A 21,422-nucleotide genomic window follows, 5' to 3' on the forward strand; every position below is an offset into this window, starting at 1 on the left:
GAGGAGGTTGCTCTCTTCTCTCAGGTGGCCAGCACCAGAACGAGAGGACACAGCCTCAAGCTATGCCAGGGGAAATTTAGGCTTGAGGTGAGGAGAAAGTTCTTCACTGAGAGAGTCATTGGACACTGGAATGGGCTGCCCGGGGAGGTGGTGGAGTCGCTGTCCCTGGAGCTGTTCAAGGCAGGACTGGACGTGGCACTTGGTGCCATGGTCTAGCCTTGAGCTCTGTGGTAAAGGGTTGGACTTGATGATCTATGAGGTCTCTTCCAGCCTTGGTGATACTGTGATACTGTGAAAATTCCAAACCTGATTGCAAGCAATATAAATAATTGCAAGATGTCATGAAAAAAGAATGTCTGCACTTAGCTACACCTTCAAAGTGTTTTCCCATAATAAGCCAGCATCACCACTTCTAGCTCATTTCGACTTCAATCACGAAGCAGCAATTAAACAGCACTTTCAAATCCACACTGGAAGAAAAGCATTAGGGATACATTTCTGTTTTCAAATTCTCTATCTTTACTGGTAAAAATCAAAAGATCTTGAGAGCACTTAGAAACCAAAGGATTTTCTCAGAACTCTTACTGACCAGGCACACTCATAATGAACCTAAGGCATCCAATACTCTTGTAGACAGCACTCTAACTAGCAGAATGACAGCACTTATGATTATGGCTGGCTGCAGAACAACCTTGCTAGTGGCAGTGACAATGTGAATAGCAAGATACAGACAACTGATGGAAGATATCAACTAGAATATGTGATGGTTCTACCTCCCATTGGTGAAGACCACCTTATCAGATGAGATGGTGCTAGAGACTTTGCCTGCCAATGCAGGTGAGGAAGCCTCTGAATAAAGGTATCAGTTTGAAAGTTTCAGATGAAGCAGAATTGGCAGAGTAAAGCAGCAGCTCCAGAAGTATATTTCTTAAGAGATAGATCTGTGGTAAAAGAAGTTTTTACTAGCACCAAAGTGCAAAAGATAGGACTTTAAGATTTCCCAGCTCTTCCAATTGCATGCAATTCTAAACTAAAATGTGGGTATTTTTTCTTCACCAGAAAAAGAGATACACCATTTAGGGGCAAGTACCTCCACAAAGCAGAAAGAATATTCAACATGTGAGCTGGAGCGTGGAACTCAGCACTCCTCAGCAAACACAATGGCAGGAACTGTCAGCGACAGACAGCTTGCTGTGGAGCTGCTGAAGCACAGCAGTGGGATGCCCTAGCTCACCAGGGCAGTTTAAAGGATCTGAAATGACACTGGGTGCACTCCCACCCTGTGTTCCATGTACCTATAAGGAAAAAGGGAACAAATACTTAGTCCTGATTAATACCATATATGCATGCTTGGGCTGGTACTTAAAGATGAACATCCCTCTTTCTGTTATGGAGGAGCCACAAAATGTTCCAGGTACATGGCTCAGTTAGCAGTATGTTTTGGCATCCATTAAGGTAAATCTGAAGGGGCATTGTAGCCAGGTGGGGGGTGGCCTCTTCTCCCAGGCAACCAGCAATAGAACAAGGGGACACAGTCTCAAGTTGTGCCAGGAGGAGGTCTAGGTTGGATGTTAGGAGGAAGTTCTTCACAGAGAGAGTGATTTCCCATTGGAATGGGCTGCCCAGGGAGGTGGTGGAGGCACCGTCCCTGGGGGTCTTCAAGAAGAAACTGGATGAGGCACTTAGTGCCATGGTCTAGTTGATTGGTTAGGGCTGGGTGCTAGGCTGGACTGGATGATCCTGGAGGTCTCTTCCAACCTGGTTGATTCTATGATTCTATGATTAATGGCTTGCTGAATGAAATAGAAACTACCTCAATAGACTAAGAAAAGTAAGTGAAAAAGATGGTAGAGATTTTACTTGGTAGTGGTCATGAGGGCACTCCATCACCATTTAAGAGACTTTAAAATGTGCAGATGTATATGTGTGCTAGTTTGAAGCTAGCTAGAACGTTTTGGTGAGAAGAACTAGATCATAGGCTGTGAAAGGAAAACAATGGTGATGTCTACTCCCCTCAGAGTCTTGCTGAAGAAGAAATGAAAACATTAGATAACACTCTTGCCATTTTGTCACACTCTGCCTTGGGCTTCTGACTGAGCAACATCTTACTCCCTAACCTCACTTTCCATTTGGACTAACCTTTGCTTCTTAACCTCTTGGTTGAAACTCCATTCTTCCTTAGGACTGGGGTAAGGTTGAGAGGAGCAGAGGGAAGGTGCAGGGGTGGTTGAGAGCCCCTCCTGGGGACTCAGGTTCCTGGGAGGGGACTTGTGTTTCTGTATTATCTTTTACCTTGTATATTTCTGTCTATAGCTGTATATACTGTAAATATCTGCTTGTATATTGTGCCAGCTGTAAATAAATAGCTTCATTTATATTCCCAGAGCCGGCTGAGACTAGCCTGGGTAATTTCTAAAGTTTGGGGGTGCAGGGGACACCCAAACCATCTTAATATGCACACATAGCTGACCAAGAAAACACTACATTTATTTAGGTTTTTTTGTTGTTGTTATGAACCTGGTAAGAGTTGTCTGTGCTTTACAGATTGTAGCTTCATTTCCTGACTCAGAAAAAGATGCCTGTAACTTAGTCTATGGATTGATTGATTTGGTTGCTGTCTGATTTCTTTAAATGACTACTGTTAAAGAAACTGTTTTCCAACCTGATAGATTCTATGTTTCTATGATTTATCCCTGTGTGATAGCCACAATGGACAGTACTAAGAGATAGCTTCTCTCCTAAAGGGTTAATTGATGACATCAAAGGTATTTTCTGGAAGTTCTGTCCCACATGAATGATGCACAGCAGCTGTGTGCTTCATTTTGCTGGTAAGTTAAACTGACCTTAAGGTTAATGGAACAGGATAGCTGAAAGTTTCTTGTTTACCTGACCCACTACTGAACTTCAGATTTACTTAGATGAAATTACTTAGATTACTTAAGAATATTTAGTAATACATTACTTAAACGAAAACAGACCAGAAGGAAGATGGTACATAGGATCTAGGAGTGTCTCACAAAAGAGAAAGGAAAAAAGGTGCAAAGAGTCAGGAAATTACTTGGAAAGATAACCTCCACCAAGGAGGTACTCAGGCATGTAACAGAGGGAAAGAATCCAGTCAGCTTTTCTTCTGCATTGGCTCTTTTTAGTCTGTTTACTGAAAAAGTCTCACAGAACTCTTCTTTTCCATGTGCTTTTAGAAGTACAGATTCAAATATTCAACAAAGGAAAGCTCTTCTCTTTTGTGGCATGATTGTGTACAAAGAATGAACAAACCATCCTTCAATGTACACTGGTAACAGCTCCATTACTGTACTACACACCTGCAGGTAGTTTTCAAGTGAGCATCAATGAGTAGCTCTGTAAAACACCTTTACTCATGAAACATGAACACTGACAATTTCCACATCATCTGTTTTGACATGATGGCCAAAGAGGATTCCTTCATTTTTTATTACTTCCTAGAACTCAAAATATGCTTTTTCAAATAATACTTCTTACAAAACCAAGAAGTTAAAAACCCCACAACTCTAAGTACATGGAAAGAAAAGTGCTCGTGCCATGAAGAGCATCCAATAGCACACACACAACTGATTTAAAGAAAAAAAACCCTCTCTGCAGAAAAAATTCACCTACTTTACAATCAAAATACTCTTTACAGAAACAATCACACAAAGACCCAAGAAAATTGCAACAAAACTGGTGAGGAGCCTGGAACACAAACCCTATGAGGAGAGTCTGAGGGAGCTGAGGGTGTGCAGCCTGCAGAAGAGGAGGCTCAGGGGTGACCTCATTGCTGTTTACAACTACCTAAAGGGAAGTTGTACCCAGGTTGAGGATTGGTCTCTTCTTCCAGGCAAGCAGCAACAGAACAAGGGGACACAAGCTGTGCTAGAGGACATCTAGGCTGGATGTCAGGAGGAAGTTGTTCCCAGAGAGTGATTTGCATTGGAATTGGCTGCCCAGGGAGGTGGTGGAGTCACAGTCCCTGGAAGTGTTAAAAGACTGGATGGGGCACTTAGTGCCATGGTCTAGTTGACTGGACAGGGCTGGGTGATAGGTTGGACTGGATGAGCTTGGAGGTCTCTTGCAACGTGGTTGATTCTATGGTCTAGTTGATTGGACAGGGCTGGGAGCTAGGTTGGACTGGACGATCTTGGAGGTCTCTTCCAACCTGGCTGATTCTATGATTCTATATAATGTGAGAATAATACAACAAACAGGAAAAAAAAGCAATCTCCACAAACGCCCTGCTTTTTTCTAGAGGTAGTTAGTTATTATCCTTCAAACATGGCAGCATTCATCATGCATCTTATTTGCTTTAAATATAACCATGACCAATTTTTATTGCAAACACATATTAACTTTACTATTACACATCATAACTAAAACTCATCTTTTAAGTGCAGAGTTGCTCCTATATATAGCAGATGTGCCTAAGGCTTGCTAAGTGATTTTTCTAACACTGCTGAACTGGTTTATGCTGATTGTGTAAACATGTAACTAACTGATAAGCTTTACTGTTAAGAAACAAGGAGGTGCAAAATCTCATGGAATTTTAACAATAAATTGACAAAATCTGACTTGTTTATCAGGAGCAACATAGGTCATCCTCTTTACATGTCCTGGGCTAAGGCAGATCCCTCCCTCAGGAGAGTAACCTCACTACAACATGGATTTTTGGAAAGTCAGGAAAAATGAAATTGTATTCCTTATAATTTAAATTAAATATAACAGTATAAGGAGAATAAACTACTAAAGAAAATAGAATAACCTTAAGGAAGATGGGGAGGGGGTCAAATAGCAACAAAGCAGCAAAAGCAGCAGCAGCCAAAACAGCGGTGGAGGAAGATAGCAGCAGAAGCAGCAAGAAAAAGGTCCAAGCTGTGCTTCCAGACATAAAGCTCTTGATGGTCCAATGAAATGATAATAACTTATCCACTGTTGCCATTATAGGGCCTATCCCAACAATGTTCACCCCTCCACTCAGAGCTTTCACTTCTAAGTTTCTCTCTTCTTAATTCTTTCACGCCTGAGCTAGAAATTTAGCTCAAACAGCCACAATGCAGTTACACAACAAGAGAGTCTAGATGTAGACAGGGATAATACCACCTTTCTACTCTGCAATTCTTCTGATCACAGTTACCCTCTGTTGGCTTACCAATAAATTATCACCTTTATCAAACTCCTGCAAGTACACTGTATTACAGTACAAGCAAAGCAGAAAGTTAGACACTGCCATGGTCTAGTTGACTGGCTAGGGCTGGGTGCTAGGTTGGACTGGATGATCTTGGAGGTCTCTTCCAACCTGACTGATTCTATGATTCTATGAAAGATGCCATGTTCCAGTGACACAGAAAATAGAATCAGCCATCATCATAGTATAGTACTACTATACTATACTATGATGATGGCTGATTCTATGATTCTATGAAAGATGCCATGTTCCAGTGACACAGAAAATAGTCTTCAGAAGCAATTTTATCCAGGATCTGGATATTTGCCTATTTAAATACAGCACTAAGGCCACTTGCTCAAAACCTCACTTCCCAAACATGCCTTATACAATACTGAGGTTCTTCTCTACTGATTTCTTGGAGTTTAGGCTACTGCATCGATTAACAAGGACAGCACTATAAAAAAAGCAGTATCAATACACATGCATACAGTTTATTTCTGTATCACCAACTGATCTGTGTATTTAAAAATGTAATGCACACAATTTCTATATATGTGTGTGTGTGCACAGATAAACATTTATCACTTTGGTCACAAATATCTCAGTTACATGGATCATTAATCTCAACACTGAAATACTATATTTCCCCTAAATTCCATTTATTTTGTTAATTATAATCAAAGCTTATTGTTACATGCATGTATTACAACTTCCAAGTTTCTACACTGAGTTATGAGCCCTCTTTGTGTTATCTGTGCATCATAATGAAGTTGTTGTCTCCTATGATGGTGGCAATCACTGTTGTAAAACTGGTCTGCTTTCAGTATGTGACAAATAATCATCTAAGTCCTTAAAGTTTGTAAAGAAAGTCCCCACTGACTGGAAAAGGGTAGGAAGGAGAGGCCAACGTCATGAGGTTCAACAAGACCAAGTGCAAGTTCCTGCAGCTGGGGCGAGGCAATCCCAAGCACAAACCCAGGCTGGGCAGGGACTGGCTGGAGAGCAGCCCTCAGGAGAGGGATTTGGGGGTGCTGGTGGATGAGAAGCTCAACATGAGCCAGCAGTGTGCACTTGCAGCCCAGAAAGCCAACCAGAGCCTGTGCTGCATCAGGAAAAGTGTGGCCAGCAGTGCAAGGGAGGTGATTCTGCCCCTCTACTCCGCTATGCTGAGATCCCACTTGGAGTACTGCATCCAGTTCTGGAGCCCCTATTCCAAGAGGGATGTGGAGTGTGTCCAGAAAAGGCCCACAGAGATGATCAGAGGGCTGGAACACCTCCCCCATGAGGACAGACTGAAAGAGTTGGAGCTGTTCAGCCTGGAGAAGAGGAGGTTCCCAGGTGACCTTCTTGCGGCTTTCCAGGATCTGAAGGGGGCCTACAAAAAAGCTGGGGTGTGATTTCTTAGGCTATCAGGGAGTGACAGGACTAGGGAGAATGGAGCAAAGCTGGAGGTGGGGAGATTCAGTGGAGGTGAGGAGGAAGTTGTTGAGCATGAGAGTGGTGAGAGCCTGGAATGGGTTGCCCAGGGAGGTGGTTGAGGCCCCATCCCTGAAGGTGTTTAAGGCCAGACTGGATGAGGCTGTGTGAAGCCTGCTCTAGGGTAGGGTGTCCGTGCCCACGGCAGGGGGGCTGGAACTGGATGATTCCTGTGGTCCCTTCCAACCCTGACTGATTCTATGATTCTAAATCCACATGCAGGTATTATTGCCACCAAGATATTTCTTACCACTGCCAAAAAGATCTACTGGTATTTCAATAAAATAGGTCCCCCACTAGTACATCTTAAATATATTACATCAAGACTGTCACATTTGAACACATCTGAGAAGTTGTGCCTGTGCAACCCTTTACACAGGAGTGCTCCATGCCAGAGCAAAGAGGATTGGGACCCTCACTCCCACACCCTAGCTGATATTGCACAGCAGCATTAGGTAGCCAGGCTGAGTTATAACAACATTCATGTCTCATGTTACAGTCACGATTTCTAGACACAATCTAATGCACTTAGTTGTAAGGATGATATTGTGTACAGGCAGCAGTGAGGAGCCTCATCTATTCCCTGGCCCACAGTCTTAAGGAAATATCTTCACAGCACACTAACTCCAGTGGGGGAGATCAATGTGAGCCAGAGGCAAATTCATGCTTCTCAAATATTATAAATTACAAATGTAAACTGTATATTAATTCTCCCTGATACATATCATAGAATCAAAGAATCAGCCAGGTTGGAAGAGACCTCCAAGATCATCCAGTCCAACCTAGCACCCAGCCCTAGCCAATCAACTAGACCATGGCACTAAGTGCCTCATCCAGGATTTTCTTGAACACCTTCAGGGATGGAGACTCCACCACCTCCCTGGGCAGCCCATTCCAATGCAAATCATTCTCTCTGGCAACAACTTCCTCCTAACATCCAGTCTATACTTCCCCCAGCATAACTTGAGACTGTGTCCCCTTGTTCTGTTGCTGCTTGCCTGGCAGAAGAGGCCACCCCTCACCTGGCTACAGCCTCCCTTCAGGTAGTTGTAGACAGCAATGAGGTCACCACTGAGCCTCCTCTTCTCCAGGCTGCACACCTGCAGCTCCCTCAGCCTCTTTTCACAGGGCTGTGTTCCAGGTCACTCAGCAGCTTCCTCACCCTTCTCTGGACACATTCCAGTATCTCAACATCTCTCTTGAATTGAGTAGTCCAGAACTGACACAGTACTCAAGGTGCGGCCTGACTAATGCTGAATACAGGGGCAGAATAACCTCCCTTGTCCTACTGGCCACATATATTGCACACAAAACCATTGCCTAGCACAGAGATATCCTTCCCTATGGAAAGAAGGGAAATTATTGCAGTAGTCTCATACACAATGTTCCTCAATTCCAATTAAAAGAAAGCTTATTATTTGCCTTGGAAAACTCTCACCTATCCAATACTGCAGATAGCTACCAGCTGCATAAACACTTAGCTAAAGCATCTGTTTGAAATACCTTGTGCCAACTCTCAACATTAACTACAAACATAATTCAAACAGCAAATAGGAAGTTCTATATAGTTAACAAGAAGGCCAGAGGTTTCTAATTCGCTACGTCATCTCCAGCAAGTCACAAACTGAACACCAGAGTCTATTTTAGCATCTGTTCAATTTAAAACAATTGTGTTTACCTAACCATAACATTTTATTTGGGGAACTGGAAGGAGTCTGCAGATACACAGCTTCAGTACTTACGGGTAAAATGATTAGAAGTGGATGGATTGACACTATCACCACTGTCAGCGCTTTCACTGCTAGATATATCATCATCTGATTCCCGCACAGAGGAACATGGTGAGGAGCCATCAACTTCTTCAAACTTCCTCTTTAAAATTCCACTCATTGCTGCAATGCTGTCACATGCACCTGTAACAGGAACAGAGGCAATGAGGCATTGAAACACCCAACTGTAGAAGATGCAATACACTTAGAAGCACCAGTAAGCTGCCACTTCTGAGTCCTGAATAATAATTCAGTACAAAATTATATGCAATTAATTAGGAGACAGTGAAGCCACGGGCAAGAAAAGCCATAGAGGAGAAAAACCCACCATCATAAGTCATACTCTAAATTGCCATGTATGGAGATGGTTATTTTGCTAGAATAATATGAAGCAGATTGATTTCAGGGAGTATTTTTTTCCCCATTTTGATGTCAATAGCACATCTGACTTCCAAGGTACGTTGTGAGATTTCAAACAGGGTAAAAAAATATAAGTTTCTCTTCAAACACCCTCATTTGGTCCATCCCTTGGCTGCCACAGAGAGATGTAACGTTCACAATCAGAGATTAAGTAAAAGAAGAAGAAATTATCCTGAATGCTACAGTTCCCATATGTAATCTAATCACTGTTCACAGCACTCCTATGAGAAACCCATTTGATAATTCCAATACTATGGACAAATAAAAGACAAGGAAGTCACAAAGACCATAGGCCAATGTAGTGCTAAATAAATGCCTGGCATTCAGAAACTCCCCATTCCATTCAGAAACACCAATTGCCTCCCAAACTCTGTCCTTTCCACATTAGGAAATGAGATGCCTAATATATTCCTGGGGTTGAGTAGACTATAAAGAAGAGTACTCAAGCAGAAATGTAGCAGCAGTAGTAGAAATATAACACATATTGCACGTGATTAAGGAGAAAGTGTACCTTTAACTGAGTAGAGGTCAAGGACAGCTGGAGCTTGCTTACAGGACACGCAGCTGCCACCATGCTGCCCACAGCATTGCAGAGCTAAGCAGGCAAGAAGTTTGTCTAGGACTGATGAGATGCTAGACTCTCCAAGAAGGGCATACCACCTAGCACTATGGACTTACCACAGAGTTCTGCCAAACTGCACTGAGAACAAGGAAAAAAAATACACTCCTCACTGAAACAGAACTTCTTAAATTCTGCAAACACCTTTAGGACTCATTAACTCTGAGCCATCTGCATTCTGCTCCATCCAGGAAATTGGACTGGATAACCTCCAGCGCCCCTTTCCAACCACTATCTCTGTGGCTGTTCTAAAAGCCAATAAATCTGTCAGGAAGTTAACATATGTTGGGCTAAATGACTACTAGTAAAGACACTGTTAAGGCAGAGACTCCAGTACTGACCATACTGCTTAACAATTAGCGCACTTCAGAGTTTTGGCCCAGGCACCCTCACACTCTCCTGGATAACACAGGATGAAGCAGGAGCCAGGTCCATTCTCAGCAGGCAGGCTGGATGCAGGCTCCTGGGTTTTGGCAGAAGGATGACAGCACAGCCATTGTGGGCTATAGCCTGCCACTTGGTAGCAGAAGCCAGAGAACACTGTCTTCAGCTTGTATCTTTTCCATCATTTTTATTAATAGAGAGGTAGTCTCAGTGATGAGGCTGTTATGCTCTGAACCTCTAAGTACAGCACTTCAGCAGATCCTCTGGTATCTTTGCTCATCCTCAGACTAGCAGCAAGTAGTTTCAATGTCTCCTGCGCATCAAATAACTCCCTTCAAGTCTTCAACCAGTTTCCTTCTCGAGAAAAACAAAGCAACCATCATGTAGTCATGGTGCTAAGGGAGACGGTTCAGCAGCAGACTTGGTAGTGTTATGTTAATGGTTAGATTCAATGATCCTAAAGATGCTTCCCAGCATAAACAATTCTGTGGCAGCGTGAAGAGGTTTGCAATCTGATATGAAACTAGAACAGGATATCAATGGGTATGAAAAAAAGAAAATTTACAAGTTGATGGGCTCACCAGGTTCTCAAGAGTCACAGAATCATAGAATCAACCAGGCTGGAAGAGACCTCCAAGATCAGACAGTCCAACCTAGCACCCAGCCCTGTCCAATCAACCAGACCATGGCATTAAATGCCTCATCCAGGCTTTTCTTCAACACCTCCAGGGATGGCAACTCCACCACCTCCCTGGGCAGCCCATTCCAATGCCAATCACTCTCTCTGTGAAGAACTTCCTCCTAGCATCCAGCCTAGACCTCCCCAAGCACAACTTGAGACTGTGTTCCCTCGTTCTGTTGCTGGTTGCCTGGGAGAAGAGATCAACCCCTACCTGTCTACAGCCTCCCTTCAGGTAGTTGTAGACAGCAATGAGGTCACCCCTGAGCCTCTTCTTCTCTAGGCTAAACAACCCCAGCTCCCTCAGCCTCTCTTCATAGGCCTTGTGTTCCAGGCCTCTCACCAGCTTTGTTGTTCTTCTCTGGACACGTTCCAGTATCTCAACATCTCTCTTGAATTGAGGAGCCCAGAACTGGACACAGGACTCAAGTCTGTAGGACTTGTTTTGCTTTGCTGACAATGCATTTTGCATTGCCTGTCCACTCCTCAGCACAGCAGGAGAATTATAGGCAGGTTTAAACTTGCCTGTGTAAGTCAAATGCAGAAATTATGGATACAGTATAAAACACTTGTATTACATTAGTTAATTGCAAGGACTAGAACAGAAGTTTTATGAGAGGGCTCATTCTTTTCTTAAGAATTGAAAGCTCAGAGAAGCAGATACATGATTGCACAAAGTTTGATATCCTGTCTCCAGCAGTACTATTTAATGCTTCAGTGGAAAGCAATCGGATGAGAAAGGTAGCCACAACCACTGCAGACACATGGCTCTGCTTCTTCATCCTTGCAGTCAATTTCCCCTAAGCACACAACTGAAATGTTGCTATATGACAGTGCATAGGCTTTTATAAATTCATCTGACTTGCTCTCCTGAGGAACAAGTTTCATATTAGCTTATGGTGTGTGTGGGGGGAAGCCCAGAACAAAACAAGTCTTCCAAAACTACAGCCAGAGACCCTTCAAAATCACAGTAGCAGCAGAAATGCACCAGCGTCTAGCAGTGTGCTGTGTTAGATAGCTGAAGAGAAGTCATGGAGGTCTTCTTGCTGTTTAACATTTCAATCACCAATAAGGATTAGATTACAAAGGAGGTGCAGTGCATCTGCTGATCCCGTGCAGAATTAGGAAATGCCTTTATACTTGGTGGGGATTGCAGGGAGGCAATGGCAATGGAAATGCAACTGGAACTGCAGCACTGAGTCAACCATCTTAAAGCCGAGGTCTCTGGTTGCTGCCGTTGCTGGAAACCCCTGATGCATTACTGCCTAGGCTCTTGATCTCACAGCTGTGCAACCCTACCAGCCTCTGGGGAACAACCCAAAGCAGCAGAGCCTCTTGCTGACACTATCCATCTTTTAATATGGTAGCTAAGGCATTCCATCAACCAGAGGAAGGGAGTGATCAAAAACCTGTGCAGGAAGAAAAAAAAACTACTGGTCCTCAATGACTACTGTTTATCTTTACTACAAGAAAAGAAGTATTTCTGCCCAGAGTGTTGTTGGGAGGACAGGGTATTTACAGCCATCCTGACACTTGCAGGAAACACATGCTCCTCCCTACAGTGTGTTACTGGGCTTCTGCACCAGCAAACAAGCTCTACTGGGTGTTAGCTTGAAGCTAGCTGGGATATTTTAGTGAAAAGAATGAGATGATAGGCTGTGAAAAGGAAACAATGGTGATGTCTGCTGCACTCACAGGCTTGCCGAGAGGGATAAAAACAAGAACACAAATATACATAACAGAGTTGCTCTCTGGCTCTGGCTGCCTCCCTTCTCTCTCTAACCTGTTGTCTCTGTAACTGATCCATCTGCTTCCTAACCCCCCTGGCCGATCCTCCAAACTCACCCTGAGTCTGGGATAAGGTAGAGGGGTGGAAGGGAGATGGAAGGGTGGTTGGGAGCCTCTCCTGGGGACCTGGTTTCTGGGAGGGCTGCTGTGTTTCTGTATTACCTTTTTAACTTGTCTATTTCTGTCTCTAGCTGTATAGATTGTAAATATCTGCTTGTATATTGTGCTAAGCTGTAAATATAAAGCTCCATTCCAATTGTCAGCTTGGCTGAGTCTAGTCTGGGTGACTGCCACAAGTGTGGGGGGTGAGTAATACCCAAACCATCACATACCAGCACTGTAATTGTGCCCTGCCATCAAACACAACGGGATTCTGATCAATTCTAGAACACTTTAAAAGGAAATGTTTGAAAAGCAAAGTAGATGTATTAAATAATAGGATATCTGGAGGAATGTTCATTTTCTAAACTCTTTTTCTGAACATTAATCCCTTTCCCCTTCAATAAAAGTCAATTGGATTCCTTTAATTTATCTTCTGGACACTTTAACATCAACTTGACAACCTTAATTACATCTTTAAAACATTAAGTTTGTATACCACAGCTAAAGTAATGTCAAGATTACAATTAAAACACTTAGTCACAATGTCCCTATGAGGAAATAGACCTTACACTACACAAAGCTTAGTTCAACTGAGAAAGCACTAACACTTGGAATTAGAGTGAGATGATAGTCAGTTGTAGCCTACATGCTATTCCAAAATATTTCCAATCACTGGGACTTCAAATGTGGAGGAAGCGAAGTGAAAGTGTCAACAATAAGACTGCCAAGGGGATGGTCAAAGGAAACAGCTACAACAACTTAAATGGTTAAATAAATAGAGGCTAAAAGTCAAGTCAAGGGTAAAGACATAAATTCATACTGCCTCCGGCAGGACTCAATTATGCTGGCTATTCTGACCTCTAAATACACGCTTCTGGAAAGGAGACATGAAAAGCTTGCTCTTACTCTTTCCTTTTCCCTCATTTTCTGTCATTTCCTTTGCAACTTGCATATGTGCCTTCACCTATGTTTAAATGTGACAGAAGTGAAACCAGCAAAACTGTTTTATCTGCACTTAAAGATAGCAATTAAAAATACTCCTGCAACTACAGTGCTTGAAAAGCAGTTTCACTCCCATGAACTTTAAGACAAAGTCTTGAAATCTTTAGTGGAGACATCTCAAATGTCAAAGACGTAGCTAAATCCTGTATCAGGAACAATGTGGCCAGTAGGACAAAGGAGGTTATTCTTCCCCTGTACTCAGCACTGGTCAGGCCACACCATGAGTACTGTGTCCAGTTCTGGGCTCCTCAATTCAAGAGAGATGTTGAGATACTGGAACCTGTCCAGAGAAGGGCAACAAAGCTGGTGAGAGGCCTGGAGCACAGCCCTGTGAGGAGAGGCTGAGGAAGCTGGGGGTGTTTAGCCTGGAGAAGGCTCAGGGATAACCTCATTGCTGTCTACAACTACCTGAGGGGTGGTTGTGGCCAGGAGGAGTTGGTCTCTTCTCCCAGGAAACCAGCAATAGAACAAGGGGACAGTCTCAAGTTGTGGCGCGGGAGGTCTAGGCTGGATGTTGGGAGGAAATCCCTTACAGCAAGAGTGATTTGCCGTTGGAATGGGCTGGCCAGGGAGGTGGTGGAGTCATCATCCCTGGAGGTGTTCAAGAAAAGCCTGGATGAGGCACTTAGTGCCATGGCCTGGTTGATTGGCTAGGACTGGGTGCTAGGTTGGACTGGCTGATCTTGGAGGTCTCTTCCAACCTGGTTGATTTTATGATTCTAAGACTTGCCTAAATTAGTCACTTGTTGAAAATAACAAATATGGACTGAGTAGCAGCAAAACAGAAGAGGTAAAACTGGAGAAAGAAAAACAGGAGAAAGGACTGAAGTAAAAGGTTATTAAAAAATTAATTTCCTACAGAAGTTGGCTCTTGAGCTAAAAATACCGAGTTTCAACTTTCCTTCGCCGCTTAAAAGCAATAGAAATGAAATAGCAAAGCCATGCAGTCATGATCACTGGAGGCCAGTTATAAAGGAGAGGGTAAACAAAGCAGATATAAGAAATATGGCTTCTCAAAGCTGAGTGCTGCTATGCAGCAGGTATTCCTCTGTGCTGTGTATCTCACTGAACACATAGCTAAGGATTTGCATTAGCTGGGCTCACTTTGAACAAGTCAGCAGAACCAGCACATCAGCTCTGATACACTCAGCCTCTCAGCAGAACTAATTTGTGCAGCAGAATGCAGCCCTAACACAGTTGGACCATTTGCAGTACCCTTGTGAAATACATTCTTAGCTTCAACAGGCATCTGTGAAGCGTAAATATACATTGATTTGGGTATCAAAATAAGTACACAGCAAGGGTCATGTGGTGGCAAAAGTAATGCTATTTGCCAATTATTCATGGCTTAGCCCTGCAAATTTTGTTGCTCCTCTAACATAGGCTTCCCTTTGTCATATACTGGTAAAATTTAATTATGTATGTATGTTTAATGCAGAGGTTTCATACACCTTCATTATCATTAAGAAGAATTCATCAGATAGGTAGAATGAAAAGTGGTCTAAGCTTATTATGCACCAAATCCTGAGATATTAAAGAACTGCCTGTGCACAGCCAGCAGCCATTTGCAGTTTAGTACTGCTGCAGCGTTATACAATAGGCTTGCTCAGCACGTTCCCTAATGGAGACTGCTTCAACTTTCCTCTCCTTAATTCAGCATTCAAATTCCAGCTTGGCAGATTTTGTCTAACCTGATGCCTTTGTCTCGTCGCAATCACCCAAGGAAACGCACAGCTGCAGAATACCTTCTTTTATGCTGTGAGCTGGGAGCTCCAGAGGCCTCCAGGTTTTCAGTGAAGGGGAACATTAAAACTGCTGTAGTGCCTTTGATAATACAACAGTCAGATGTACTTCTAACTTCAGTACAAGTCAATTAAAACTTAAGGCATAAGCTTACATGTAAAAAATAAAAAGATTTGGGGTTGATGGCTTTTTGATTTTTTCCTTTTTCATTTCTCTTTATTTGGACACCAAAAGCTTAAGAGTCTCCTGTATCTTCTTGCTTTTGTCTTAAATTAGAATTGGAACAAACATCATGAACCCAATTTTCTATACCCTCACAGGGTGTGCACAATTTTAAGATGCCAAATATTTATCCCAGCTATTAGGAGAAAGCACAGTGCAAAAAAAAAAAAAACCCACCCCAATCAATCTATTATCTCATTCAACAGAAATATTTGAGGAAGAAACTGGCTTCTATAAACAAACCAAATTTTGGTCAGTAGGAGACAACATTCAATTGCCACCAATAACATGACTATAGTTCCATCACATGAAAGTAAAATCATAGAATCAGCCAGGTTGGAAGAGGTCTCTGAGATCATCCAGTCCAACCTAGCACTCAGCCCTGTCCAATCAACCAGACCATGGCACTAAGTGCCTCATCCAGGCTCTCTGTGAACACCTCCAAGGAGGACGACTCCACCACCTCCCTGGGCAGCCCATTACAATGCAAACTACTCTCTCTGGCAACAACTTCCTCCTAACATTCAGCCTGGAGCTCCCCCAGCGCAACTTAAGACTGTGTCCCCTTGTTCTGTTGCTGCTTGCCTGGCAGAAGAGACCAACCCCCACCTGGTTACAGCCTCCTTTCAGGTAGTTGTAGACAGCAATGAAGTCACCCCTGAGCCTCCTCTTCTCCAGGCTAAACAACTCCAGCTCACTCAGCCTCTCCTCATATCACGACTTCATTCAAGGCTTGGCCTCAAGTGAAGTCAAAATTAGTAACAAAGACTGAAGTGCATCTTTCTCTCTGGAGAAGTGAGTCAATAAAATTATTTATACTGGTAAATATAAAATATTAATATCTACTAGAAGGCCATGATGCTTTCAAATTACTGTCTTCAAAAATAGCTTTATGGCTATAATAACTCAAGCTTTCTATCTAAATCATAAACAATGCATAACATATAACATTATATTCTGCAAGTTTTATACACAGCCAAGACAGGCCTAAGTAGGCATTCAGACCCACAAAAAAAAGACACAAATAAAAAAGATAGAATTAATGTTTGTTTCTATTACTTGCTTTTTCACTTTTCATAGAATCATAGAATCAACCAGGTTGGAAGAGGCCTCCAAGATCAGCCAGTCCAACCTAGCACCCAGCCCTAGCCAGTCAACTAGACCATGGCACTAAGTGCCTCAGCCAGGCTTTGCTTGAATACTTCTCCAAGGACAGCGACTCCACCACCTCCCTGGGCAGCTCATTCCAATGCCAATCACTCTCTCTGGCAACAACTTCCTCCTAACATCCATCCCATACTTAACCCCAGCACAACCTGAGACTGTGTCCCCTTGCTCTATTGCTGCTTGCCTGGCAGAAGAGACCAACCCCACCTGGCTACAGCCTCCCTTCAGGTAGTCGTAGACAGCAATGATCTCTGCCCTGAGCCTCCTCTTCTGCAGCCTGCACACCCCCAGCTCCCTCAGCCTCTCCTCACAGGGCTGTGCTCCAGGTCCCTCACCAGCTTCATCACCCTCCTCTGGACACGATCCTGTATCTTAACATCTCTCTTGAATTGAGTAGCCCAGAACTGAACACAGTACTCAAGGTGTGGCCTGACCAGTGCTGAGTACAGGGGAAGAATAACCTCCCTTGTTCTACTGGCCACACTATTCTTGATCCAGGCCAGGACACCATTGGCTCTCTTGGCCACCTGGGCACACTGCTGTCTCATGTTCAGCCTACTATCTAGCAGTACCCTTAGGTTCCTTTCCTCCTGGCTGCTCTCCAGCCACTCTGTCCCTATACATATTGTACCTATACAGCCAGGAAAACCAGTATGTTTCTTTTTTTGTTCCTGGGGATTTTTAGCAACAGTATTTTTTCAATCATAAAACACTGAGGGGGGAAATTCACTAAAAACCCCACATACCATGCACAAGATATTACTGAATGAAGGAAATGGTGCAATTACACAATACAACAACTGGTAAAATTCCTCCTGTTGTTGACATATATGTACAGTTTTGACAATTCACTTCTAAAAACAGCACAACATAAACTCTTCAGTTAACAGCTAGAAAACTAAAGTAGGATTTAATTTCAAGTTTATATAAAAAAAAAGAAGTTATTGTGAGAAACCAATGGGACTTGATTCTTTATGGATTTGCTGCTTCTGGATGGATTTCCTGAGAAGCAGCAGGGGGTTTTGTTCATTGATGCACTTCTCTAGGATCATGGTTAAACATTCCTCCATGTGGTTATCTCAGTAATCAAGCACTTATAGTGCAACTTTTTTTCACTAGTGCTGACATCCTCTCTTTTCCCCATCTTGGTGCCCATTTGCACAATGCTACTTCTTCAAATTCAGAAGAAATAATGAGTTAAAAAAATACCAAAACTAAGGAAAATATGGCAGACATATCAAATGATGCGATAGGCATAGAGAAAGTATAACTGCACAAAGTCTTTGAGGTAGCAGTTACAGTATCACAGTATCATCAAGGTTGGAAGAGACCTCACAGATCATCAAGTCCAACCCTTTACCACAGAGCTCAAGGCTAGACCATGGCACCAAGTGCCACGTCCAATCCTGCCTTGAACAGCCCCAGGGACGGCAACTCCACCACCTCCCCGGGCAGCCCATTCCAGTGTCCAATGACTCTCTCAGTGAAGAACTTTCTCCTCACCTCCAGCCTAAATTTCCCCTGGCGCAGCCTGAGGCTGTGTCCTCTCGTTCTGGTGCTGGCCACCTGAGAGAGCAACCTCCTCCTGGCCACAACCACCCCTCAGGTAGTTGTAGACAGCAATGAGGTCACCCCTGAGCCTCCTCTTCTCCAGGCTAACCAATCCCAGCTCCCTCAGCCTCTCCTCACAGGGCTGTGCTCAAGGCCTCTCACCAGCCTCGTCGCCCTTCTCTGGACACGCTCAAGCATCTCAATGTCCTTCCTAAACTGGGGGGCCCAGAACTGAACACAGTACTCAAGGTGTGGTCTAACCAGTGCAGAGTACAGGGGCAGAATGACCTCCCTGCTCCTGCTGACCACACCATTCCTGATGATCAACTACATTAAGATTTCAAATCCCCAAATGCAGTGACCACAGCATCACAAAATGAGATTGTTGACTTTTATGGAGACAAAACAACCATAATCAACAAACTAAAACATTTCTCTGTAAACCAGTAGTATTGTCAGTCATTTCAGTAACTGGCAAGCCCCAAAAGGTGTGAATTTTAAGACACATATTCAATTACAGCCTGTCTTTCCACTAGAAACTTCATACTTTTGGCCATCAAAATTACACATAGGTTTTTACTCACCTGTGCTTCTGAACCTTTGTATATTTGACACAGATGAAGGCAGACAAGGGAAGGATGTTAGGACATGAATGTATAAGGCTGCAGACCACGGCAAGACTGACCTAAAATTAGATCCTGATGTGTTAAAATCGAATGCTGACTCTCTTCTCTTCTTTAGTGTTTTGTAACACTGAAGAAAATCGGGACATGGAGGCTGCAGTGATTTGGCATCACAATAAACACGTTCCAAAATCCCTTTCAGTTCACTTGATAATTCCAAGCTGAAAACTTTTCCAGAAGCCTGACAGAAGTGCTTCAGGTATAATATTAAGTATGTTCCCATCCAATTCCCAAGGCACTCTTGCCACTGAAACAGCGATGAACAGAAACTAAGTAGCTGGTTCATTCCCACAGCATTGCCTGGTTTGTAAGCACCTTATGACCACTCAACCGGATCTCAGCCAGAGGACTCTGCTAGGACAAAATTAACTATCTGCCCTACCCTCTCCTGAAAAATATTGCTGTGTAGGGATGTGGCTTGCACTTTCAACTCGAGGCTTGGGGTTTGTTTTCCTGGTGGTTTTTAAAATTTGATCTATTTTATTCCATATTGCTTTATCAATTCTGTCTTTTATAGGAGAGCTGAGAAGGTTAACACTCTGCAATTTCTTACTTTCCCATTTTATTGTTAGAAAATGTCTGTTTAGCAACATCCCTGGAGGTGTTCAAGAAAAACCTGGATGAGGCACTAAGTGCCATGGTCTAGTTGAGTGGATAGGGCTGGGGGATAGGTTGGACTGGCTGATCTTGGAGGTCTCTTCCAACCTGCTTGACTCTATGATTCGGCAAAGAGGGCATAACGCTAAACACCTGAGTGAGTTAATTGCAAGCTACACAGTTAAACCTTGTGCTACTCCAGAAGTGAGTGGTTTAACAAAGACTCTGGTCCTACAAAAGAGCTAACAATGGCAGCTCTGCAAGCACCCCAAGTCCCCACAGGTTCTTTCCTCCCCCTAGTAAAATTCTTAACAAAACTTGTGATGGTTTGAGTGTTCCCTGCCCCCCCACACTTTGGAAATCACCCAGACTAGATTCAGCCAGCTCTGGAAATTGAATGAAGCTTATATTTACAGCTAGCACAATATACAAGCAGATATTTACAGTATATATACAGATACCATAATATACAAACAGATATATACAGTATCTACTGAAATATACAAGGAAAAAAGCTAATACAGAAGCACAGCAGCCCTCCCAGAAACCTGAGTCCCCAGGAGGGGCTCCCAACCACCCTTCCACCTTCTCCCACCCCTCTCAACCTTACCCCAGTCCCAAGGAAGAACAGAGGTTCAGCCAGGGGGTTAGGAAGCAAAGTGAATTAATCAGAGAGACGGCAGACAGAAGCTAGAGAGAAAAATGCAGCCCAGAGCTCCAAGCAGAAGTGCCTTATCTATGTTTAGACTCTTGTTCTTATACCTCTCAGCAAGCCTATGAGTGCAGTAGACATCACCACTGTTTCCCTTTCACGGCCTGTAATCTAATTCTTCTCACCAAAACATTCTAGCTGGCGTCAAACTAGCACAAAATTCTTGACAAAAAAAGCATCTCCAAGTCCCCACAGGCTCTTTCCTCCTCCTAGTAAAATTCTTAATAGAATTCTTGACAAAAAAAAAAGCATCCCCAAGTTCCCACAGGTTCTTTCCTCCCCCTAGTAAAATTCTGGACAAAATTCTGGACAAAATTAGCATCCCAAGGCCCCACAGGCTCTTTCCTCCTCCTAGTAAAACTCTTAATAAAATTCTTGACAAAATTCAGCATCCGAAGTCCCCACAGGTGCTTTACTCCTCCAAGTAAAACTCTTTAAAAAATTCTGCACAAAATTCCTGACAAAAAAAGCATCCCAAGTCCACACAGGCTCTTTCCTCCTCCTAGTAAAGTCCTTAATAAAATCCTTGACAAAAATCTTGACAAAGAAAAGCCTCCCAAGTTCCCACACGTTCTTTGCTCCTCCTAGTAAAATTCTGGACAAAATTGCTGACAAAATTCAGCATCCCAAGTTCCTGCATGTTCTTTACTCCTCCTAGTAAAATTCTGGACAAAATGCTTGACAAAAAAAAGCACCCCAAGTCCACACAGGTTCTTTACTCCTCCCAGTAAAGTTCTTAATAAAATTATTGACAAAATTCAGCATCCCAAGTCCTCACACATTCTTTACTCCTCCTAGTAAAATTCTGGACAACATTCTTGACAAAAAATGCATCCCAAGTCCCCACAGGCTCTTTCCTCCTCCTAGTAAAATTCTTAATAAAATTATTGACAAAATTCAGCATCCCAAGTCCCCACAGGCTCTTTCCTCCTCCTAGTAAAACTCTTAATAGAATTCTTGACAAAAAAAAATAAAGCATCCCAAGTCCCCACAGGTGCTTTACTCCTCCAAGTAAAACTCTTAAAAAAAATCTTGACAAAATTCTTGACCAAAAAAGCACCCCCAAGTCCCCACAGGTTCTTTCCTCCTCCTAGTAAAAATTCTTAATAGAATTCTTGACCAAAAAAAGCATCCCAACTCCCCACAGGTTCTTTACTCCTCCTAGTAAAATTCTTGACAAAACTGCTGACAAAATCAGCATCCCAAGTTCCCACACGTTCTTTACTCCTCCTAGTAAAATTCTGGACAAAATGCTTGACAAAAAAGCATCCCAAGTCCCCACAGGTTCTTTCCTCCCCCTAGTAAAACCCTTGACCAAAAGAAGCATCC

The 21,422-nt window shown here is 43.1% G+C and overlaps 1 protein-coding gene across 5 annotated transcripts in view; it reads right to left on the reverse strand.

Annotated features, from left to right (window-relative positions):
* CSRNP3 (cysteine and serine rich nuclear protein 3) overlaps nucleotides 1–21,422 on the reverse strand; it is a 142,148-nt gene that overhangs the window by 30,930 nt on the left and 89,796 nt on the right. For all 5 annotated transcript variants that reach the window (XM_064163891.1, XM_064163869.1, XM_064163911.1 and 2 more), the window contains one exon: nucleotides 8,398–8,568. In XM_064163891.1, the coding sequence (XP_064019961.1) occupies nucleotides 8,398–8,568 (171 nt within the window). The remainder of the gene's footprint in view (nucleotides 1–8,397; nucleotides 8,569–21,422) is intronic.

This window comes from Pogoniulus pusillus, chromosome 2 (genome assembly GCF_015220805.1).
Source record: "Pogoniulus pusillus isolate bPogPus1 chromosome 2, bPogPus1.pri, whole genome shotgun sequence".
Taxonomy (NCBI): domain Eukaryota; kingdom Metazoa; phylum Chordata; class Aves; order Piciformes; family Lybiidae; genus Pogoniulus; species Pogoniulus pusillus.